General features: G+C 45.1%; 1 protein-coding gene across 1 annotated transcript in view; it reads left to right on the top strand.

The window, feature by feature from the left end:
• ARL6 (ADP ribosylation factor like GTPase 6) overlaps positions 1–16,302 on the top strand; it is a 156,881-nt gene extending 140,579 nt beyond the window's left edge. Inside the window, exon 8 of the mRNA XM_063956284.1 lies at positions 15,813–16,302. Within this exon, the coding sequence (XP_063812354.1) occupies positions 15,813–15,838 (26 nt within the window). The 3' untranslated portion in view covers positions 15,839–16,302. The remainder of the gene's footprint in view (positions 1–15,812) is intronic.
• The last annotated feature ends 9,266 nt before the right edge of the window (positions 16,303–25,568 follow it).

Here is a 25,568-nt window from a genome sequence, read left to right as displayed (position 1 = left end):
ATGGGAGAGACATCATGACTCATGACGTCTCTCCCATAGTAGCGCCGCTCAGACACTAAGGGTCAATTATGACCTCTGGTGTCAGTCAGCGGCGCCGGCTGCAGCGGGCGCCCACACAGCCCACGGCACCTGCTGCAGCCGGGAAGGGGCTCGCTAGTGATTGGACAGCGGATCCAGCACTGGATCCGCTGGGCCAATCACATCTGGGGCACTGACAGGGGCGTGCATTCATCGGGGCTGAATGCACACCCCTGTCATTGCGGCACCAGTATAGGTGCCGCTTCACCATTCATTTACAATGGGCTTTCACAGCCCATTGCTGCGCCCCGCCCCCCGCTGCCCGGACTTTAACTGTTAGCAGCGGGAGGCACCTTTCCCGCTGCCTCCCACCTATCCCTCACACGCAGCCACAGGGAAGGGGGAATTATTAAAATAATAAAAAAAGATATTTATGACGGACTGTGTTATAAATATCTTCTTTTTATTATTTTAATCATTATGACAGGGGAGGCACTGCCTCCCCTGACTGCACGTCCCTGCTCGGATCAAGATCCTACTCTACACCCCAATGTCATTCCCTGTGGAGCCCAGTGTACCTCGCAGAAAGAGATTTAACAACGGTAAGTTCTTACCATAAATCTTGTTTCTCTGACGTCCTAGTGGATGCTGGGAACTCCGTAAGGACCATGGGGAATAGACTGGCTCCGCAGGAGACTGGGCACTCTAAAAGAAAGATTAGGTACTATCTGGTGTGCACTGGCTCCTCCCTCTATGCCCCTCCTCCAGACCTCAGTTAGAATCTGTGCCCGGCCAGAGCTGGGTGCTCCTAGTGGGCTCTCCTGAGCTTGCTAGAAAAGAAAGTATTTGTTAGGTTTTTTATTTTCAGTGAGATCTGCTGGCAACAGACTCACTGCTACGTGGGACTGAGGGGAGAGAAGCAAACCTACCTGCTTGCAGCTAGCTTGTGCTTCTTAGGCTACTGCACACCATTAGCTCCAGAGGGTTCGAACACAGGGCCTGACCTCGATCGTCCGTTATCCGGAGCCGCGCCGCCGTCCCCCTTGCAGAGCCAGAAGACAGAAGAGAAGCGAGGAAATCGGCGGCAGAAGACTCCTGTCTTCATTAAGGTAGCGCACAGCACCGCAGCTGTGCGCCATTGCTCCCATAGCACACCACACACTTCGGTCACTGTAGGGTGCAGGGCGCTGGGGGGGGGGGGGGCGCCCTGGGCAGCAATTATAATACCTTTTGGCACTTTGGCACTTAAAATACACATAATACAGTCTGAAAACTGTATATGTGTAAAAAAAAACCCGCCATTAAGTTACATAAAACGCGGGACAGAAGCCCTCCGCTGAGGGGGCGGGGCCTTCTTCCTCAGCACACCAGCGCCATTTTCCCTTCACAGCTCCGCTGGAAGCAGCTCCCCAGGCTCTACCCTGCAGTATCCTGATACAAGAAGGGTAAAAAAGAGAGGGGGGGCACATAAATTTAGGCGCAAATAAGATATTTAAGCAGCTATTGGGTAAATCACTTTTTATAGTGTAAATCCCTGTGTTATATAGCGCTGTGGTGTGTGCTGGCATACTCTCTCTCTGTCTCCCCAAAGGACTTTGTGGGGTCCTGTCCTCAGTCTGAGCATTCCCTGTGTGTGTGCGGGCTGTGTCGACATGTTTGATGAGGAGGGTTACGTGGAGGCGGAGCAGGGGCAGATAAGTGTGGTGTCGCCCCCGTCGGGGCCGACACCTGATTGGATGGATATGTGGAAGGTCTTAACCGACAGTGTCAACTCCTTACATAAAAGGTTCGATGACGCAGCAGCCTTGGGACAGCCGGGGTCTCAGCCCGCGCCAGCCCAGGCGACTCAGAAGCCGTCAGGGGCTCATAAACGCCCGCTAGCTCAGATGGTAGACACAGATGTCGACACGGAGTCTGACTACAGTGTAGATGAGGATGAGACAAATGTACAGTCTACAAAAGCCATCCGATACATGATTACTGCAATGAAAGATGTATTGCACATTTCTGACATTAACCCGGTTACCACCAAGAGGGGTATTATGTTTGGGGAGAAAAAGCAGCCAGTGACTTTTCCCCCATCTGATGAATTAAATGAATTGTGTGAAGAAGCGTGGAGTTCCCCTGATAAGAAACTAGTGATTTCTAAGAGGTTACTGATGGCGTACCCTTTCCCGCCAACGGATAGGTTACGTTGGGAAACATCCCCTAGGGTGGACAAGGCGCTAACACGCTTATCTAAAAGGGTCGCACTGCCGTCTCAGGATACGGCCGCCCTAAAGGAGCCTGCGGATAGAAAGCAGGAAGCTATCCTGAAGTCTGTGTATACACACTCTGGTACTCTACTGAGACCTGCTATTGCTTCAGCCTGGATGTGTAGTGCTGCAGCAGCATGGACTGATTCCCTGTCAGACAACATTGGTTCCCTCGACAGGGATACTGTTTTGCTAACCCTCGAACATATAAAAGACGTCGTCTTATATATGCGGGATGCCTAGAGGGACATTTGCCTGCTGACATCTAGAATTAATGCAATGTCCATTTCTGCCAGGAGAGTATTATGGACTCGGCAGTGGACAGGTGATGCTGATTCTAAAAAACACATGGAGGTTTTGCCTTATAAGGGTGAGGAATTGTTTGGGGACGGTCTCTCGGACCTCGTATCCACAGCAACTGCTGGGAAGTCGACTTTTTTACCTCGGGTTCCCTCACAGCCTAAGAAAGCACCGTATTATCAAGTGCAGTCCTTTCGGCCTCAGAAAGGCAAGTGGGTCAGAGGAGCATCCTTTCTGGCCAGAGGCAAGGGTAGAGGAAAGAAGATGCACCAGGCAGCCAGTTCCCAGGAACAAAAATCCTCCCCTGCTTCCACTAAGTCCACCGCATGACGTTGGGGCTCCGCAGGCGGAGCCAGTGCGGTGGGGGCGCGTCTCCGAAACTTCAGCAACCAGTGGGTTCGCTCACAGGTGGATCTCTGGGCTGTACAAATTGTATCTCAGGGATACAAACTGGAGTTCGAGGCGACTCCCCCTCGCTGTTACCTCAAATCAGCCTTGCCAGCTGCTCCCAGGGAAAGGGAGGTAGTACTGGCGGCAATTCACAAGCTGTACCTCCAGCAGGTGATAATCAAGGTCCCCCTCCTTCAACAGGGAAGGGGTTACTATTCCACAATGTTTGTGGTACCGAAACCGGACGGTTCGGTGAGACCCATTCTGAATTTAAAATCCTTGAACACTTATATAAAGAAGTTCAAGTTCAAAATGGAATCGCTCAGGGCGGTTATTGCAAGCCTGGAAGAGGGGGATTTTATGGTGTCGCTGGACATCAAGGATGCTTACTTGCATGTCCCCATTTACCCACCTCACCAGGAATACCTCAGGTTTGTGGTACAGGACTGTCATTACCAATTCCAGACGTTACCGTTTGGTCTCTCCACGGCACCGACAATATTTACCAAGGTAATGGCCGAAATGATGATACTCCTTCGGAAGAAGGGAATTATAATTATCCCGTACTTGGACGATCTCCTCATAAAGGCGAGGTCCAGAGAGCAGTTGTTGGTCAGCGTAGCACTCTCTCAGGAAGTGTTGCAACAGCACGGCTGGATTCTGAACATACCAAAGTCGCAGTTGATTCCTGCGATGCGTCTGCTTTTCCTGGGCAAGGATTCTTCGATGGGCGGAGAATCACGTGCTAGCACTGTCAGCAGTGTTCATTCCGGGAGTGGACAACTGGGAAGCAGACTTCCTCAGCAGGCACGACCTCCACCCGGGAGAGTGGGGACTTCATCAAGAAGTCTTCACACAGATTGTAAATCGCTGGGAACTGCCACGGGTGGACATGATGGCGTCCCGCCTCAACAAAAAAAAAATATTGCGCCAGGTCAAGGGACCCTCAGGCGATAGCTGTGGACGCACTAGTGACACCGTGGGTGTACCAGTCGGTTTATGTGTTCCCTCCTCTTCCTCTCATACCCAAGGTACTGAGGATAGTAAGAAAGAGAGGAGTAAGAACTATACTCATCGTTCCGGATTGACCAAGAAGAACTTGGTACCCAGAACTACAAGAAATGATCTCAGAGGACCCATGGCCTCTGCCTCTCAGACAGGACCTGTTACAGCAGGGGCCCTGTCTGTTCCAAGACTTACCGCGGCTGCGTTTGACGGCATGGCGGTTGAACGCCGGATCATAACGGAAAAGGGCATTCCAAATGAAGTGATTCCTACGCTGATAAAAGCTAGGAAGGATGTGACAGCAAAGCATTATCACCGCATATGGCGGAAATATGTCGCTTGGTGTGAGGCCAGGAAGGCCCCAACAGAGGAATTCCAGCTGGGTCGATTTCTGCACTTCCTACAGTCAGGGGTGACTATGGGCCTAAAATTGGGGTCCATAAAGGTCCAGATTTCGGCCCTATCTATTTTCTTTCAAAAAGAACTGGCTTCACTGCCTGAAGTTCAGACGTTTGTAAAGGGAGTGCTGCATATTCAGCCCCCTTTTGTGCCTCCAGTGGCACCTTGGGATCTTAACGTTGTGTTGGATTTCCTGAAATCACACTGGTTTGAGCCACTTGGGACCGTGGAGCTAAAGTATCTCACGTGGAAGGTGGTCATGCTGTTGGCCTTAGCTTCAGCTAGGCGTGTGTCAGAATTGGCGGCTTTGTCGTGTAAAAGCCCGTATCTGATCTTCCATATGGACAGGGCAGAATTGAGGACTCGTCCCCAATTTCTCCCAAAGGTGGTATCAGCGTTTCATTTGAACCAACCTATTGTGGTGCCTGCGGCTACTCGGGACTTGGAGGATTCCAAGTTGCTGGACGTAGTCCGGGCTTTGAAAATTTATGTTTCCAGGACGGCTGGAGTCAGGAAAACTGACTCGCTATTTATCCTGCATGCACCCAACAAGCTGGGTGCTCCTGCTTCAAAGCAAACTATTGCTCGCTGGATCTGTTGCACGATTCAGCTGGCACATTCTGCGGCTGGACTGCCGCATCCTAAATCAGTAAAAGCCCATTCCACTAGGAAGGTGGGCTCTTCTTGGGCGGCTGCCCGAGGGGTCTCGGCTTTACAGCTTTGCCGAGCTGCTACTTGGTCGGGTTCAAACACATTTGCTAAATTCTACAAGTTTGATACCCTGGCTGAGGAGGACCTTGAGTTTGCTCATTCGGTGCTGCAGAGTCATCCGCACTCTCCCGCCCGTTTGGGAGCTTTGGTATAATCCCCATGGTCCTTACGGAGTTCCCAGCATCCACTAGGACGTCAGAGAAAATAAGAATTTACTCACCGGTAATTCTATTTCTCGTAGTCCGTAGTGGATGCTGGGCGCCCGTCCCAAGTGCGGACTCTCTGCAATACATGTATATAGTTATTGCTTCACTAAAGGGTTATTGTTATGAGCCATCCGTAAAAGGAGGCTCAGTTGTTGTTCATACTGTTAACTGGGTATGGTTATCACAAGTTGTACAGTGTGATTGGTGTGGCTGGTATGAGTCTTACCCTGGATTCCAAATCCTTTCCTTGTAATGTCAGCTCTTCCGGGCACAGTTTCCCTAACTGAGGTCTGGAGGAGGGGCATAGAGGGAGGAGCCAGAGCACACCAGATAGTACCTAATCTTTCTTTTAGAGTGCCCAGTCTCCTGCGGAGCCCGTCTATTCCCCATGGTTCTTACGGAGTTCCCAGCATCCACTACGGACTACGAGAAATAGAATTACCGGTGAGTAAATTCTTATTTTTTAGTCACACATAAGGCTATTAACCAAACTGCACCAACATATATCTCTTTGCTTATCTCAAAATATCACCCAACCCGACCTCTCCGCTCTGCACATGATCTGCATCTCTCATCCACGCACATTACTCGCTCCCACTCATTTCTGCAGGACTTCCTTAGGGCTGCACCTGTAATGCCCTCCCACTCGCAGTGAGACTGTCTAGTCTCTAAACCTTCAGGCAAGCTTATCCGATTCCAGGACCGCAAACATAATCTTCATAAATATTCATATCTAATTACATCCCCTCTGTACAGTCCACTAATCCTCACACACTGTACGGTATTTTCTTTTCTTCAGTTTAGCATCCTCCTAACCTCTTGTCCGTATCCAGATGATAGGTCGACAGTCAATAGGTCGCCACCAAATGGTCGACATGACAATTGTTGACATATCATATGTTCAGCATGGGTTTTGCTTTGCTTTATATAATTTTTTTCATACTTTACCATCCACGTGGACCACGGTTGTGCTGAGCACAGTGAGGCGCCTTTCTGAAGCATGGCGAGCGACACCAAAAAAAACTTGAAAAACGCATGTCAACCTTTTCATGTGTTAACCATTTCCATGTCGTCCTTTCAACCCTGACGACCTCTGGGCCCTGTTGACTTTGTGCATGTCAGCAATTTGATGTTGACCTAGACACTGTTGACCTTTTAACTGTCGACCTATAAAAGTGATGGGGAACCTTTGCACTCCAGCTGTTGTTGAACTGCACATTCCAGCATGCCCTGCTACAATTTTGCTATTTGGCCATGCTAAAACTGTAGCAGGGCATGCTGGGATGTGTAGTTCAACAAAAGCTGGCGTGCCAAAGGTTCCCTATCACTGACCTATAATAATGCCATAACCCCCTGGTCAACATTGCTGTGTGACCAGTGCAATCTGGCTGGACCATTATGCAGAAGATAGCACCTATCCTTGTGTATCAATGCCTATTTCCCTATAGAGTGTAAGCTTGCGAGCAGGGCCCTCCTACCTCTATGTCTGACTGTTATTACCCAGTTTTCTTCTGTTATTGTTGTTCCAATTGTACAGCCCAATGGAATATGCTGCACTATATAAGAAGCTGATAATAAATAATATACCTATTGCTCATGTGTGTAAGGGTGAAGTAATGCATGCAGGTCAGGATGCATGTCTGTATATGGGGAAATGGTATGTAGAGTACAGAAAGCATGTGTACCTGATTGCACAAGCATTGAATCCCGACCCAAAGCCATAGTATACACCAGCCCACTCTACAGGAACACCAATCACTGGGACAGATGTATTAAGCCTGGAGAAGTGATAAGTGGAAGGTGATAACGCACCACCCAATCATTATGGCTTTGAAAAATGACAGGAGCTGATCGGCTGGTGTGTTATCACCTTCCACTTATTACTGATTTATCACTTCTCCAGGCTTAATACATCCGCCCCACTGTGCTCACACAACACTGACAGCCAATGCCACAATCACACGCCCACACAAAGACTGACACCCGTACTAACAATGTCATAGGATGCCGTATGCTCACACCCAAAGTGTTTCTAAAGTGTTTGTCTTTTTCTCTAAACAAGGGTAACTATAAACGTATATTCCACATATGCATTAGTAACAAGCACCCACTGCAAAACAATACATAAATAACCATCTATAAATCATTAATTATCTGCCTAAAGATGCTCACTGGAGCATGCCAAGCTAGCCCATCATTGTATTGCACTAATTACCTATGTACATTACAGATGTGAGCTCTTTACATTTTGGTTTTTAAATTAGGAAATGAATGGCCAGATCTTATTTACTAATGTGTATATGCGTGTGTCTATATTTTCGGGACTTTTTTTTATCTCAAGTACCTGAAACGGAAACCATTAGTATTATTTATACACTCACTTCTGCTTGTCTTTCCCTTATACAGTACCTACAGTGTCACATTTATGATGAGTCTCAAACAGAACGACTCAATACCAAATGGTGGGGAACTTTATTATTTTAGCAACACAGGGAATCACCACTAGGTGTCAGAATTGATTTACTGTTCATAAACCTGTAGCTGCAGCTGTATTGCAGTACATATCGTGTACTACAGGACACTGGGATGAGAGAGAATAATGCAGTGTTACATAATATGTGCGGAATGATAGAAAGTACTGCAGAATTAAATCTTTATACAGTATGGCAGAGTGTCACGGGTTGTCTTGCTCTGCTGTATGGTGTGTTATTGACTGAGACATATTTTCAACATTGATTTTTATTTATTTATTATTTATTAACAGTTTCTTATATAGCACAGCATATTCTGTTGCACTTTACAATTAGAACAACAGTAATAGAACAAAACTGGGGAACAGTAATAGAACAAATCTGGGGAACAACAGACCGACATAGAGGCAGGTAGGCCCTGCTCGCAAGCTTACAATCTATTGATATATTTCAATATGATTCAGGAGAGGGGCTAACCTTGGCTGGCAGCCCATGTTAGTGTTTCCAGCAATTTCCAACTATTTCAGAAGGTTGCAATTACGTCTCACATGGGTGGAGCAGTTCTGTCCCAATTAAAACCCTCAATCTAGAGCCAGGGATTTTTTTCCCACTACCATTCTTTCCATTTCAAGTGAGTTTCCAGAACTTCATTAAAGGCAATGGCCACATATTTTTATGCTTTTTGTGTTTTTGTTTTTAGCACTTGACCCCTTCCATACAAAAAAGACCTTTGTAAATAGTGTGTATGTTCAGTATGTAATACATATAGTATTCAGTCTTCCTCTTCTGGCAATAGATAAGACTACACACAGTATATATAGGACTGTACATGCATGTTTATGTATTAGATACTGTAGATACAGGGCCGTCTTAGCAGTATTGTAGGCCCTGGGCAAAGCAATTTTATGGGGCCCCTATACACCGATTCACGGTAAGAAATAATAAAAAAAAAAATCATACTTTACCCATCCTGCAGCCCCGCTCTGTCTCTCCACTTGCTTCCATACAGTGAATGGCTGTCGGCGCTCGGATTGGTGTATAGCTCCAGCCATCCACCAATCAGCATTCACTGTCTGGCTGCAGGCAACCATGCAACTACTGTATGAACCAGGCCCTAGGTTAACAACTGAGATTAGATGAATGTACACTACTCTGCACCTAGAGGTGGAAAATAAGATAACTGGGTTTCTGCATTTGGACCATTATCTAACGTTGATCCTGTAAAATCCACGCAGAATCACACACAGCATATGGTATCCAATGAGAGGACTTTTAAAATTTGTGAACGCATGTGCTGAAAAGTAATGACTGTAGATAAGGCTATATACAGATGGGTTCTCGAATATCTAGCCTCAGTACACCATGTGTGTGAGCCGCCAGGTCCTCTGCTAGTGATGGGCGTCTTTTTTCTTTTTGCCAAAAGTGCATCTTAGTCACAGCACGATGTGACTAGGACGCACCAGGAGACTATGCTGATTAATTTGATAATCGACACTTGTATACATGGAGCAGAACATAACTTGTATTGGAAAAAAAGCTGCGGCTGCTACATTGTAGCATTTCGTATGCAGATTCAGGGACTCGGTCACGCACAGATATACAGATGTGTCCTCATCTTGCCTCAATACGCCAGGCAGCAGGAGATGGCTGACATTAGTGAGCTGACAGATCCTGTACAACTCCGCTAGCGTTGGGTGTCTTTGCCAAAATTGTCTTACTCGCATCACTATGCGACTAAGACGCACAAGTAGACTTCTGATTAAAATAACATGCGATATGCCTATATTCTGTGTGCAACCGCACCTGTATCTGCATACAAAATACTATGTTAAAGTGTTTTCTACAGTGTATGCAGATACAGCTGTGATCGTACACAGAATATAGGCATGCCGCATATATTTTTAATCAGCATAAGCTGCTTGTGCGTCCTGTTTGCATCATTTTGCGAATAAGACTCATCTTAATAGAAAAAGTTGCACAAAAAGATGCTCAACGCTACTAAGTCACGCCACAGAATGGCATGACTAGAAGGGCTGTTTAACATGCAGGGAGGATAGCTGTAAGTGGACTCATCTGTACAAGTGTCGCATATCCAATTAATTGTCCTAGCTTCATTGCGTTGCGACTAAGATACATTTTCAGCAACAAAGACGCCCCAACACTAACAGAGCCTCACAGGATCTGGCGCACTGAGAGGGGCTTGTTGACGTGACTGCAGCAGTGATGTGTGAGGACACATCTGTAATAGACAAGATTAGAGTTCTCACTGTGTGTATTCAAGGGATCAATGCTACATTGAACAGCAGGTGAGCGTTGTACAAAATGTTACAAGCAACCAAACAGAATAGCTCAGTTACACACAGACACTAACAGGATAATAACTACCTTTCATACAGCGAAACCCTTTTATCCCATAATTCCAGTATCGCAGCTTTATATTAGTACAACTAAGATGTGTCCTATATGCTGTGAAAGGGCAGCAGCCAAGTGCTTTAGTTAAACTCCAAGGTGACTTCTCATGATAATCGTACATTCCACCATGGTTATTTGTAATACCCATTCAAATTCACAAACGTGCCGTTTTATTAAAACACCTTGACATAATATTCATGAAAGTTTTGAGTCATAGGAAACCGTACACCAGATGTATTTCCAGCATGAATACATTGATATGTTCAATGATTTGAAGGTTGATCTCAATTTATTAAAAATATGTAACTATATATTTATCATTTGTAATTACTAAACTCAAAAGGAAATGTTGGTGTTTCTTAATTAGATGTTAATTTGCTTTCATTTTAGACCTATAATGTTGACATTCAGCATGTTATGTTCAGAATATCAACGTTTGAAATGTTGAAATTCATTTGTGAACACAGACATGTTGACATTGTAAATATCGACAGAATGTTGACACATGAAATGAAATTAGGGTTATGCTGCAATTGGGGTTAAGGTCGGGCTAAAAATATTTCATACCACACCCAAACTGTGTTACTCCATTTAGACTAATAATCACGTGCAGTATCTAATTTCCTGGTAAAGTCACGGTTTCCGCCTAGAGCCCTGGATCTCTTGTTCATCCAACTTGGTTGGTTTATGGCTTGAGGATCTATGAGGAGCTATGAGGCATTAGTGTCTAGTGCAGTGGTTCCCAAATACGCTCATCAAGATACCCCAATAGTCTAGGTATTATGGATTTACCTGCTTGTGCACAGATGATACTAATTAAGTCACCCATTCCTAAGCATGGATAGCCTTAAAACCTGGACTGTTGTGGTGCCTTGAGGGACTGCATTTGGAAATCACTGGCCCAATGGATTGGACTATGGAATCAGCCCATTCTCCTGGCTCCCAAGCTGTCTGTATCAGGGGCAAACGCAGGATTTTTAAAGGGGGGTTTCCAAGCATTTTTTATAAGAAGATAGATAGATAGATAGATAGATAGATAGATAGATAGATAGATAGATAGAGGGCAGATATAAAAAGAGAGGTAAATGAAGACAGACAGACATACAAAGGAGGACAAAACAGTGGCAGACACAATGTAGAGATACTGTACACAAACACAATGGCAGGGAGGCTGAGAAAAATATGGAAAGACAGCTGTACATACGGTATAAAATAACAAATGCACAAAAAGGGGGAAAAGAAAGGAACAGACATACACAAACGGGAGACAGATGGAGAGTAAATGGCACAAAGGCAGGAAAGGGGGAGATACTGACACGGTAAGAGAAGAGGAGCGACATAGTTGGAGGGCAGAGTGGATGGCAAAGATAGAAGGAAAATGAGACTGGTGCAGACACAACGGGCATAGAACCTAGCTCAGAGACGCTGGGGTAGACAGAGGATGGGTGGAAACGGTGGTGCAGACAGAGGAAGTCCAGAAAGACTGGCACAGTGGAAGGGAAGAGAGGATGGGCAGAAAGATTGGCACAGACAGAGGAAGGTCCGAAAGTCTGTCACAGTGGAAGGGAAGAGAAATTGGCCCAGACAGGATGGACAGAAAGGCTGGCACTGACATATGAGCAGAGAGGCTGATACAGAGAAAGGAGAGGAAGAGAGGCTGGCACAGAGGAGAGGAAAAAAGCATAAGGCTGGCACAGAGGAGAAAAGTGCAAAGAGAGTCTGACACAGGCAGTAACCAAAATGAGAATGATTTAAAATAATAATAATAATGGAACAGGAAAACATGTGCATGTTAGAGGAAAAGCTGATGTGAGATCACTAGCAGGCAGCAAACTGTGGCATGGTACTACCTGAGCCAACTGGACAGTCCTTCAAATTCACTCAGGGCTTACGTAAGGCAGGTCACCAGAAGCCTCGGCTGGGATCCGTGGTGCATACAGGAGGAGGGGAGTGTTCCCCGGTAAACATCCTCTCACTGTCATCAGCAGACTATACTGTGTACACACAGAAGCAGCCCGGCCACACTCACTGCACACTTAGCACGGGCGGGCAACTTCTTCAACCTGTCTCCCGGCGGTTGTGAGGAATGTAGACGCTACCGCGGTCTCCCGAGCTGTCCACTGTAGTGCTCGGGGGGGGGGGGAATGTGACGGGGGCACTGGGCACTTCTGGTGTACAGCGGCTTCTTCTGTAATATAAGCTCAAGTTGCAGCTGCGCCCTGCACTTGCGTTACACGGATGCACCGCATTCGTACCTCGTGGTCACTGTCTGTTCAATGTGGTACAGGTCAGGGCCGAAACTAGGATTTTTGTCACCCGGGGCAAGGTAGTCATTTGACACACACCCCCCACCCCCCAAAAAAAAATTTCTTTATTTTTACAATAAATAAATAAAAAAACTAAACATTTTAAAATATATAAATAAATGAATAAAAATATTAGATATATATATATCTCTTTCAGAACTTTTTTACCTGAAAAATTGCCTTTTCTAACATAAATTTCATATCCAGGAAAAAGTGTCCCCATTTTACACAGTACGACAGGCAAGTGTCCCCATTTTACACATTGCGGCAGACAGGTGACCCCATTTTACACATTGCGGCAGACAGGTGTCCCCATTTTACACATTGCGGCAGGAAAAAGTGTCCCCATTTTACACATTGCGGCAGGCACGTGTCCCCATTTTACACAGTACGCTGGCAAGTGTCCCCATTTTACACATTGCGGCAGACACGTGTCCCCATTTTACACAGTACGACAGGCAAGTGTCCCCATTTTACACATTGCGGCAGACAGGTGACCCCATTTTACACATTGCGGCAGACAGGTGTCCCCATTTTACACATTGCGGCAGGAAAAAGTGTCCCCATTTTACACATTGCGGCAGGCACGTGTCCCCATTTTACACAGTACGACAGGCAAGTGTCCCCATTTTACACATTGCGGCAGACAGGTGACCCCATTTTACACATTGCGGCAGACAGGTGTCCCCATTTTACACATTGCGGCAGACAGGTGACCCCATTTTACACATTGCGGCAGACAGGTGTCCCCATTTTACACATTGCGGCAGGAAAAAGTGTCCCCATTTTACACATTGCAACAGGAAAAAGTGTCCCCATTTTACACATTGCGGCAGGAAAAAGTGTCCCCATCTTACACATTGCGGCAGACAGGTCCCCATTTTACACATTCCGGCAGGTGGTGGGGAGAGGGAGGGAGAGAGAGAGAGAGAGAGGGAGGGAGAGGGGCTGACTTACATTTGAAGCGGTTCTCGCCGCTCTTCAGCCGCCTCTCCCTCCTCGTCTGCGCGGCTCCCCCTTCTCCCTCCTCCCGAGTGCCCAGCTCGGGGGGGCGGGGTTTCGCGGAATGACGCGTTTGCGTCGTGACGTCACGACGCAATCGCGTCATTCCGCGAAACCCCGCCCCCCCGAGCTGGGCACTCGGGAGGAGGGAGAACAGGGTTTCAAAGTACAAAGAATAGGGAGAGGGTGTTAGGGGGTCTCGGCGTCCCCTCCAGTCCGGCGCCCAGGTCGCCTGCCCCCCTAGCCCCCCCTAGTTTCGGCCCTGTACAGGTGACAATGAATTGGCGCGGGGGGGGGGGGGGGGCGCTCTGGGTACTCAGAATCCCCCCCCTGCGTGCGCTACTGTGTTTAGTGGTCCTGCCCAGTGATCGTTCTTTTTTTGAACATATTATTCCTATCTCCATGATGGAGGCTCTGATTATAAAAGACACATAGATCTTCCTCCTGTTCTATGTGTGAGAGGTGACTTTTTCCATAGTTCTCACACCAGAGAACATTGGCAGTCCCAGTTCTGCTCCCAGCAAGCCTTTTTACCCCAGCGCCATCTAGCTGCATGCATTTTCTGCCGAATGCTGCAGGTGAGACTTTCCTGGTAGTGAAAGGGAGGATTATACTTGCAAAAAAATATAGGGCTTACCGGGATACTTTAAAAAGGTATTCTGGGGCTGATTCAGAGGGGACGCTGTGTGCATTATTTTCACAGCTGGAAGATGTTTGAGGATCAGCGCAGGAGCTGCACTGTGCATATGCAGAACTGGGGGCTTAATGTTGCCTTCAAGTGCCCCAGTAACATGTCAGCCCTGTGTTCTAAGCATACCGAAAACAGTGGTTGCTTCCTTGGACACAGCTTCACTAGATGTGGCAGTGTGATTTGGCCGTATTACTCAAAACAAAAAAGAAATAATAGAGGTGGATGGTTTCGCTGTAAGGATTTGTGCAGGCCTGGGGGTAGTCTGGGAGTTCCCTACAAACTCCAAACGGTAAAAATGCACTAAAAATGGTAAAGGGACTCCTTCCACTTTGGCGCTAATCCAATGCTACACTTTTTGCAGGAACTTCTATTTTCTCAATAAAACGTAATGTACCGGCTTGATGTGAATAAAATATAAATTTAATACTACACAATGATTAAAAGTGAGACAAAAACAGAACCCAACATGGGAAACAGAGTCCTACCAAGATGATAATCGGAGCCGCAGGTGTTATGAATGCAAGGTATTTCCCGGGAACAATACCCTGCATGTGGCTCCGTCAGGTGTGTTCCCCAGTGGTCCCTTTCACAGTCAGGGATGTCCAGGAGCACATGAAAGTACTGGAAAGCAGGTGCCGACGCGTTTCGGGACATCAAAGTCCCTTTTTCAAGGCTGTATGGCCGTATTACTCAGATGACCGATGGTCTTGCAGTTGATCTGATGCTGAGTCCTCATACGCAGAAGCAGATCTGAGGAGCCGGCGGTCAGGGTCTTTTTACTTAAGATGCCTTCTGTGGCCTTAGCATAATTTCATACAGCCACTGCGTACAGTTATGTATGTGTACCATAGCAAGAAACCCTTTCATTGGATTCTAGGAAGTATTTATCCAACAAGTTTTCCAATTACCTTTCGCCATTTTGTAGGTTGAGCATCCATTAATGAGAATATACGATGGTCTGGACATATTTAGTATCTCAGCAATGTTACTAGTCTCTAGTGCTGGGATTTCCAGCCACGGTCCTCAAGACACTTTTAACAGTCCAGGTTTTAAGGATAGCTGTACTTGAGCACAGGTGACTTAATTAGTACCTTACTTATTTTGATTCAAACATTTGTGCTCAAGCATGGATATCCCTAAAACCTGGACTGTTAGTGTAATATGAGGTCCGAGGTTGATAATCACTGCTCTAGTGAACTGATAGGCTGCATTGGTTTTGCCTACAAAATGGCTGCCTCTGCCATTTGTAGAGTACGACAGTAGTTTAAGTGTCATTTTCCAGACCCTCTTCCCCAGAATTAAAGAAAACAATGGTTAGTAGAAATATCTTAATATATAACTTCTTAAATTCTTAGTTTGAAAATGGGTACATATATAAAGCTCTCATAAAAATGAAAAGTTGCTTACTAAGGTTTTTTTTGCGCAACTTTAAAGTACATAAGTCAAAATATTCAGTTTTACTTTTGAAATATGTTTGTAAAGACACATTTTCATAATTAAAGTCATAACCGTGGAGCATTTTATGTACTGCAATGATTGTAAAAATCGTCTAGTTTGATAAAACCTTTAATGGAAATAACTTTATTAAGACATTAAATAAGATGTTCTAAATATTTTATGCTCATCATCATTTTTGTCGTCAACAGATCAAATCCAAGCAATGAAGACATAAGAAGATAAAGCGTTTCACACTCCACTGCTTTCTATACACTTAGACCAAAAGAAGTGCTAATTGATATCCTTAGTTTACAAGGTCAGAGAAGGTCATCCATTATTTAGCGCTCAGGTACACTTTTGTAGAGCAAATCTAGTGCAATGTTATTACAGCAAATAATGAAGAGTACACACGTTTATTTTATTTATCTTTTTATGTGCTTTGTTACGTCAGTGAAATAAATGTGGTCCATTTTATAAATAATACAATGTAGTGGTATCACATTTTAATTTATTAATTTATTCACCATCATTGTACTTGAAAAGTACTGTCAAATATTCCTAGTTTACATTTTGTAATTTAGAACTGAAAAGAAATGTGAGCAAGTGTTTAAGCAATATTACAAATGAACGATTATATATGTATATTGATTTTATTAACTGTGTTTGATTCAATAAATAAAATATATTGCAAGTTTGTAATGGAGTAAGTTGTTGTTACATTTTGAGTTATCTCCATGTTTTTCTCTTTTTCTGAAATTCTTCCTTAAAATGAAACTCGGAGAGATGTATGAAGCAGTGAAAAGTGTGGAGAAGTTGCTAATGGCAACCAGGGCCATTTCTAGGGCCACGCGAGCCATGCATTCGCACGGGAAGCCTGCAAACACGGACATTGTCTCTTTCAGACTATTCCATGCGATCTGGCTGTCCACTTGGAATACTGTTGAAAATGTCCGCAGCCTCAGAGGAGACACTTATGACAGTTGTTAGAGGGGGCGACGGCATTTTGAGAGGGACATTTATAACACTGGCAGGCGCAAACAGCGCAGGAGTGCCGGGACTGCGGTGGCGGCATTATGAAACCCCGGACAACAAGCAGTTGGGCAGTGTGGCACAGTGGCATAATTCTAAGAGGCTTTACTGTGTAGGACGTAAATATGGTTCATGGGGCATTACTGTCTGTGTGGGGCATAGGGGGTCTTTCGGCCTGATCGCTTGCTGCCGTTTATCGCAGTGCAGCGATCAGGTCAGAAATGCGCATGCGCCGGTGCATGGCTGACAGCCGACGGCTGTCGTTGCCTAGCGATCGCCTCTGCCTGATTGACAGGCAGAGGCGGTCGCTGGGTGGGAGGGGATCGCACAGCGGCTTTTGGCCGCTGTTTTGTGGGCGCGGTCCGGCCAACGCAGGCGTGGCCAGACCGTGCAGGGGGCGGGCCACAGCGGCTGCGTGACGTCTCATGTAGCCGCTGCGAGCCGGGCAGTGATGAGTAGCTCCTGGCCATCCCGCAAAAGCTGCGCTGGCCGGGAGCTACTCCTGAAGTGCGAAAGCATCGCCGCTGTGCGATGCTTTTGTACTTCAGTAACGGGGTAGGAGTAGCCCTGTGCTGGGCGTCCCCCCGCATGTCAGTGTGGATGATCGTAGCTGTGCTAAATTTAGCACAGCTGCAATCAACTCTGAATCACCCCCATAAAACGATGTCAGGAGCATTACTTTGTGGGTCATAATATGCGCAAGGGCATAACATGGTGTAAGGGGCATAACACACACACATATGTGTAGGGCATAACATGGTGTAAGGGGCACTATTGTGTCGGTATAAGGTAGTCTTTATTTGCAAGCCACGCCCACTGCAGTGAGGCCACATCCCTGTGTGGTAGAGCACACCATTATTATTTTATTTTTACGATATCTTTGGGGGTGGGCACATTTTTTAGTGTTCGCACTGGGAGACAAATTGTCTAGATACAGTCCTGAATGCAACCAGTCATTGACTTTTATCTGTAGATTTATTGATTACATAGTTTAGATAATCATATCAGTTACTATAAACCGCTGCTTGTTCTGAGTTTATAATCCAAACTCTGAGAGGTCTCAAGGCATCTGACAACCAACTGTGGATCTCATGGTAAGTTTGGACACTAGACTGTATTTGCCATGAGGCAAGGTGAGGTCTTACCCCAGGAGGCACTTTTGTGTAGGCCTGCAGTGGTCATATAGATGCAGATTGCTGGCTCTTGATGAAGAGAGTGCCCCCAGCCTGCACCTGCTACTTCAATTGCAGCCTGTCCCAGCACTTGGTTCATTGACAAGTGGTAGGCGACAGGGCCAGATTTACAATGGGAGACTACTGTTCAGGGCCCCCACATAAAAGTAGGCCCATCATCATGACTGCTCAATGATGTCAAAGTAGTATGTTTATTTTCCTCACAAAATGATGCATTTTTTACTACTTATTTTAAGTAGACATTGAGGTTGACAGTGTATTAATGTACACGCCCACATGGCACTGGCCACACCCACACAGCACTGGTCACACCTTCTCTGCTTCTTCCAATTGGCCGTTTGATTATTTTCAGCTCACTGAAATACAGGTGGTAATTTTGCTCTGTGGAGCTTCGCCTTCAGGGAGGAGAGCTACCAGTGCTTGGTCTGTCTGCACTCTCTGTTCATTGTTGGTCTGAGAGGTCTCTAAGCACTGCCTCTGTCACATAGTACAGAAGACGGCAGGCACTAGGACCTGCCGAGGATCTCTCTGCAGGTCCGTCCTTTCACAGGCGCTACTGCACGGCCATGCCATGGGTCTCTCTCCGCCATCATCAATCCACAGATGCAACCCAGGCTTCCAAGACCCTATGGCTCCTTTGGTGGCTCCAGTTAGATCCCCAAGAGCTCCAGTTAACATCCTTAACTGCATTGCTTAGCACCTCCTGAAAAAGGGAGATGGGTTCCCTTGAACACACTTTGCAGTGTAACCAAGCGGCTGTGACTGTGGCAGTGATGAACTAGATGATCTATGGATATTACACGAGAAAGCCATTTATCCTTTCAGTGCCACAGAAAGCAGCAATGCATCCACAGTGCAGAAAGCCTGAAACATTTGCAATCATTCACTTATACCACAACACATATATATATACCGTATATACCACCACCACTTAGATTCCCAAGCACCCTACTGCCCTCACATTGAGTTTAGAGCCTGATACTGCATTCTGCACCAGATGTATTACAATGCCCAGCAAACCCTGTACACTCCAGGCTGACACAGTATAGCTCTTGCTGGTGAGATCTCTGCATTACTACTGTTTAAGCCCTGCATCAAGTACTGTAGGTGGTGTGGTGGGTGACTCCAGCTGTCCCTGAGGGGGTGACCTTCAGCGATTTTGGGGCGCCAAAATGATATCATGGCCCTCCCAATCTACAAACCTTCTGTTGCCCCTGGTTATAGGCAAATTAGCGGTTCTATATCAAGCCTTGCTAAAAAGATGAAGCTTAACAAAAATGCAAATCCGATGGTTTACGTGAAAATATGTTTAGGGGTCTGTGCAGACGCAAGATCCGTTCTGTGCCCCCTATCGGCTCGCAGCCTTTCAGCCGCAGCTTTATTGACATGCTGTAGCGTTTGGAGGGTGGAGCAGGGGCGTCATGGTGATCTGATACTGCGTCCTCAGGCGCAGCACTCGGATCTCACAAATGCAAACAGGAGGCATCTATCCCCAGCTGCATTACAATTTTAATGACACAAAATCGCACAGACACTTCCCTGCGGTTGTCCAATTCCTTACAATCCTGAATCAGATCATCTGTAGGTTTTTTTTTTCATATATGTAAAAAATTTGAAAATTGTACTGAGACCAAAATGATGAAGATGAGGTCACTTCTCACACCCATGATCTCTCACACAAGTGGGAGCACAAGGGTTCTGGTGACAATGAGGTCCGCGAGAGGAAGGAAAAAGCAGCACTCAGGAAACTGATAAAACATTAACTATTCTCCTTTGCAGTAATGTAACGGATAAGTGACTTTACTCTCTGCCACTTAATATAGTGCATTCTGTAAGGCTGACTGCATTAAAAGCAGCGCGCGTACTGCATTTCATGGTTTAAACATGAGTAAACCATTTTTGTCGTTTACCGAAGAGTGGTTTAGTTTATGAAAGCATCAATAATGTACATTTTTCAAACAATTTGACGTAGATAGGAATATGGAAATAAGTTAAACATTGTGTTTTAATGTGTAAAAATAATAATTTCCTGACATTTTCATAGTTCTTTTTAAGTGGCGGAAGTAAAGCAATCACTACAAACAATGACATGGAAAAAGTTGGGTGCTATTGCAAGTTTCAGTTGGGTCTCTTAACTTTTGTGGTGTGAATTTTCTTGTGATTGGCTACAAGTAGCTCCCGCACTGTGAATGGCCTAAAGTTCTGATTGGCCACAGGTAAGTCTAGACCTGTGAAGGTTCTAAATGTTCAGATTGGCTACTGGTACTGTAGGTCTATATCTGTGAATGGCCTAATCTGATGGTTTGCTGCAGATAAATCTAATATTCTGATTTGCTACTGGTAGGTCTTGACCGGTGAACATTCTGATGTTTTGATTGGCTACCAGTAGGTCTTGACCTGTGAAAGTTTTAATGCTCAGATTGGCTACAGGAGTATCAAGACTACCAGAGGTAGGCAGATGTCTGTTAAATGCCTCCTAGTTAGTAAAGAGACACTTTTCCATAATCCAATGCAGCGTACCTTTAAAGAGAAGAAAAGTATTACATGGAAAATATGAAAACATTTTCTGCAACATCTGTTTTATCCATGTGAATGGCTGCTGGCTTCTCTCAGATTTGTTATCTGGCACTACCTTAGCTGGAAGCTTGCCTTGTGTCTCTTATAGGCCCTACACACTTGTCGATGTAACTGAAAGATATGAACGATCTCGTTCATTATTGAACGAGATACCGTTCATATCTTTCAGTGTGGAGTCACCAGCGATGAACGATGCGCGGCCCCGCGCTCGTTCATCGCTGGTTCCCCGTCGGCTGTGCATGCAGACCAATATGGACGATCTCGTCCATATTTGCCTGCACTTCAATGGAGCTGTGTGACGGGGGAGTGAAGGAACTTCACTCCCCCCGTCACTGCCCCCCCACCGCCGGGTCGCCTGTCTGCCGTATCGGCGGTCGGGCAACTCGGCGGCATATCGCCATGTCTGTAGGGCCCATTAGAATGTATTAATAAGTAAATATACAGAGCAATAAAATATTTTTAAAAAGTTGTAAATGATGAATAATGGAAATACTTTGAAGGCTCTGTTTATGCAATGTAACTAAGAATAGAGTACAAGGTTTATAAAAAAAAATGATAATATGGTCAGAACAAAATATACAGTGTACTGTATAACAATAATACATATTTTACTAAAATGCATGCATTATATCTAATTGGCATCTCTGATGCTGAAGGTCCTTTTATAAGCAGTCAGTGTTTGTCTGATACTATATACGGGATGGTATCAGGGTCCCTGGGCTTGGGAGACCGGCGATCAGAATACCGCCAGCGGCATCCCTATGCGTAGAATACTGACACTACGAGGTAAGTATTCTAACCCATTTTTCTACAGTATGTTGTAGTATTAAGGGGGATATTCAATTATCCCTCTTAATACTATAAGGGGGCTATTCAATTAGCCCCAATAAGCTAAACGGGTCTGTTTCTACTGAAAACACACAGGTTTCGCTGAACCTGTGTGTTTTTAGGTGAAAAGGATGTTTTTTCCTAGTGAAAATACATCGAAGAAACATCAGGAAAAATCACCCGAAGCTTCTTCAACAGTAGTTGAATACCACCCTAAGTCTCAGCTAGGCAGCACATCCATTATAAGTAGCTAGGGTGTGCAGGACCTCTTTCACCAATATATTCAGAGGCACCAGTCCCACTGCCTCTGAGGCTTTTAAATAGGGACCTACCATTTCTGACTGCACAATCTGTATATCAAAGCCACAGGTAGCATCTTTATAATTATATAGCAAGTCAGTTTTGGGGGTGAACTTTTGGGGCGTGGGGCTCCTTGAATTTACTCTAGGGGCATCACCATCTTACATTTATTTTTAACACTTATATCACTTATATGTGTTTATTTTTTTTATTTATGTAACGTTTTCATACACCTTTTACTTTTTGAACACTAAACACTGATTAGCTAACCTCACCTTTTTAACACTTTAAAGGTACATACACAGTGTGCGATATGCTGTATGTGGGATATCATCTAGTGTGTTCCCTTTCCTCCCAAGCTGCCTGACATACAGGGTCATTCCGACCCGATCGCTCGCTGCAGTTTATTGCAGTGATCGGGTCGGAACTGCGCATGATGCCGGCCGGACTTGCTCTCTTTTTCTATGTTGTAGTATTAAGTCTCAACTAGGAAGCACATCCCATTATAAGTAGCTATGGTGTGCAGTCCAGGCCCTATTTCCCCAATATATTCAATATAATATTAATCAGGTATGCACACCTGAAGGCTAGAGACTTAGGGGGTCATTCCGAGTTGATCGTAGCTGTGCTAAATTTAGCACAGCTACGATCATTCACACTGACATGCGGGGGGACGCCCAGCACAGGGCTAGCCCGCCCCCCCCCCCCTCGCAGAAGTGCAAAGGCATCGCACAGCGGCGATGCATGACGTGCAAGGACACTGGGTCACTAGCGTTTATAATGTGAGAGAAGCAGCCAAATTCATTCTGAAGTGTGTGTATATATAGTATATACTGACACGTCGCCACCGGTCGGTGCACTAAGGGGTAGGAGAGGCGCAAGCTGCGCTCTCCTCCCCTCCCCTGACAGCAGCAGCGGTGGTGAGCAGCACAGTGGGGTGGGGCAATGTATATCTGGCACTGTGGGGCATTTGTGTATCTGGCACTGTCGGGCATATGTGTATCTGGCACTGCACTGGCATATGTGTATCTGGCACTGCACTATTCGGGGCATATGTGTATCACGTCCCATTTTAATTGGCTACACCCATTTTTTGATAATTTTTGTATGGCCCCCGAAGGATTTTATAAATATCCAAATGGCCCTTGGAAGAGAAAAGGTTCCCCAGCCCTGTGTTAAAGCAACCTATGAGGTTGTTTTCTTTAAGGCAAAGAAGTGGATATTCTGCAATGACCAAGTCAATCACCTGATCTCATCCTTATCGGGCATGCATTTCACTTGCTGAAGACAACTCACAAACAATAACTGAAGACATCTGCAGTAAAGGCCTGGCAAAGCACAACAAAGGAGCAAACCCAGCATTTGGTGATGTCCATGAGTTCCAGACTTCAGGCAGTCATTGCTTGCAAAGGATTATCGACAAAGTATTAAAAATTAACATTGTTTTTATAATTGTATGTTAATTTGTCCAATGACATTTGAGCCCCTGGAAACAGGGAACTGTGTATAAAAATGGTTGCAATTCTTATACGTTTCGTATAATATTTATTAAACTTACTGAATTAAAGCTAAAAGTCTGCACTCATTTGCATCCCCATTGTTTAAATTGATATCCATTGTGGTGGCTTACAGAACCAAAATTAGGAAAATTATGTCAGTGTGCAAATACATGTAGACCTAAGTGTATATGTTTGTATGTATATTATGTATGAATATATAATATGTAGAAGAAATAGACAACACGGCTATCGGCCTGATTCATGTTTGTAAGTAAAGCAAATTATCAAGCAACTGGGAAAAACAATATTGTACTGCAGGTGGGACAGATGTAAAGTACAGAGGAAGTTGGATTTGGGTGGGTTATAATTTTTTCTGTGTAGGGTAAATACTAGCTGCTTTTACATGTAGTCTACAAATGTTAGACAGCTTTATTTGTACACTGCAATTTAGATTCCAGTTTGAAAACAGCCCACCCAAATCTAACTCTCTCTGCACATGTTACATCTGCCCCGCTTGCAGTGCAGCATGGTTTTTCCCAGTTGCTTGATAATTTGCTTTACTTACAAACATGAATCGGCCCCTGTGTTTCAATATGCGGTATTGCAGCAAATACATTGTACTGTAGCCACATTTCTGGTAGTGATGACAGTGTTTATATGATGTCAATAAAGATATATAAATTGGGGATCACTGTTAAAAAATTTAAAGGAACACCCTGAAAAGAACCTGTTACTATTAGTGGCTGCTTTCAATGGCTCTTTTTTATTATGAGTGGGCTGCAAGGCATATATTGTATGCAGATTAGGATTCTCTCAATGTTGTACATGTAGAGCTGCCTTCTAACCATTCAAGGAATTATCATTTTAAAATCACTGTACTGCAGCTCCAAGTTCCAGCTGTCCTGCGTCCTGGCTCCAGCTGGCACTGCCAAGATTCCTCTCTCTGACTCTACTCTGGCACTCTCACACCTTCTGAACCAGCAGCGGGTTCTAACGGTATACTGTGTGTAACTATGTTATTGGCATCAGCATGTGTGGCATCATCGTGAACCTAATGACCAGAAGTGTAGTGGTAAAGGTTCACGCCATCTAGGGACACAGACATTCACATTTGTAGCAAGTACGAGTATTTCAAGTCACTTGTGAGAAGGCTTGGACTTGCCCACAGGGGTACAGGGGAAACCACTGATGGGCCTTACTGCCTGGGGGCCCACCTCCTGCTCTAAGGATCAGGTTCCAGACTGTGCACTTGAATTATACATTATACCTATGTTACCTTATACTGGATTATAGTGTATTTTCTACAGTGCATTGATGTTATTAATCTGGTACATTATAATTCATGCAGTAGCTGAATTACTGTATATATTTATGAAGGGGCCCAGACATTGCACTCTCTAATGGTTAGTCAAACCAATGAGGCAGCAGGCCACCACCCCCCTCCCCCCCTCAGCAGACTGGTCACACCCCTAACATGGGCCCCTAACACTGCATTTCCCCCGTGGGACCTACATGCCCCAGTCCGACACTGCTTGTGAGGCACCATGGAGTGCTATTGCCAGCTTTGAGGTATACGTAGTGACTGAAATATAGAACTTTGTAGCGGAATTCCAATGTTAAACAGTGGGTGGAGTTCTAAGTCATGATTAGTTTAAATCTGATTTACAACAGGAACCACACTCATCCAATTAGCATTTGGTACAAGAATGCTATTTCTAATTAATAATTTCAATAATAAGTAAGTAGTAACAGCAACCATGGTGGCAGCAGATAAGTGGCACATATGGGGTCAGATGTAATGAAGTCCGAGTTGGCCAGAGGTGCGGGTTCCCGGACTTTTTTAAAGCGACAATCATGTACAAGGCAAAACCATGCTTGTAAATGATTGCCGCTTTAAAAATAAATCTATATAATAACTCTGCATCCATACTAAATAATGGGATTTAGTTCATACATTGTTCAATACATTTAAACTTGCAGCCCCTGTCAAGGGACCTCATTTTTCTGCAAGTCCTACTGTATCACTCAGAAGTATATACATGGCAACTGCTATCACATTAGTGTTAAACGTAAGGTATGCTAACTGGTGTAACACTAACATCACATTGACTTTTAAAGGTGAGACATTGCATTCCCTGTTGGGCCCTTCATGCCCCAGCCCGACCCTGCCTGTGGCAGTAAACCAGCAGTCACCCAGAATATTCACTACTGCCAGCAATGAGCCTATTACCTACAGGAACATTAGCAGGAATAATACTGAGGCTGTGCTAGACCCTGGGCAGTTATGTTGCAACCTATACTTAGGGCCGCCCTTGTACATGTGTTTTCCAAGGAAATATTGAGATATTTGCCTTGCTGACCTTTGTTCCCCGAGCTGGTCTGTGAACTGTTTGACAGCAGTGCAAATATTACACTTTAGTGACTTATCCAGCACAACCAGTTTGGTGGAATGCGTAGAATCACCGCTTGTTTGCACAAGATGGCAGCAGTCCTAAAGATGATAAAAGCACTGGTTTCACTAATTTACTGAGTCAATGAA

The sequence above is a fragment of the Pseudophryne corroboree genome, chromosome 2, assembly GCF_028390025.1.
Source record: "Pseudophryne corroboree isolate aPseCor3 chromosome 2, aPseCor3.hap2, whole genome shotgun sequence".
Taxonomy (NCBI): Eukaryota; Metazoa; Chordata; class Amphibia; order Anura; family Myobatrachidae; genus Pseudophryne; species Pseudophryne corroboree.
Note: the sequence above shows the minus strand (reverse complement) of the source record. Positions and strands in the feature narration are given on the sequence as shown.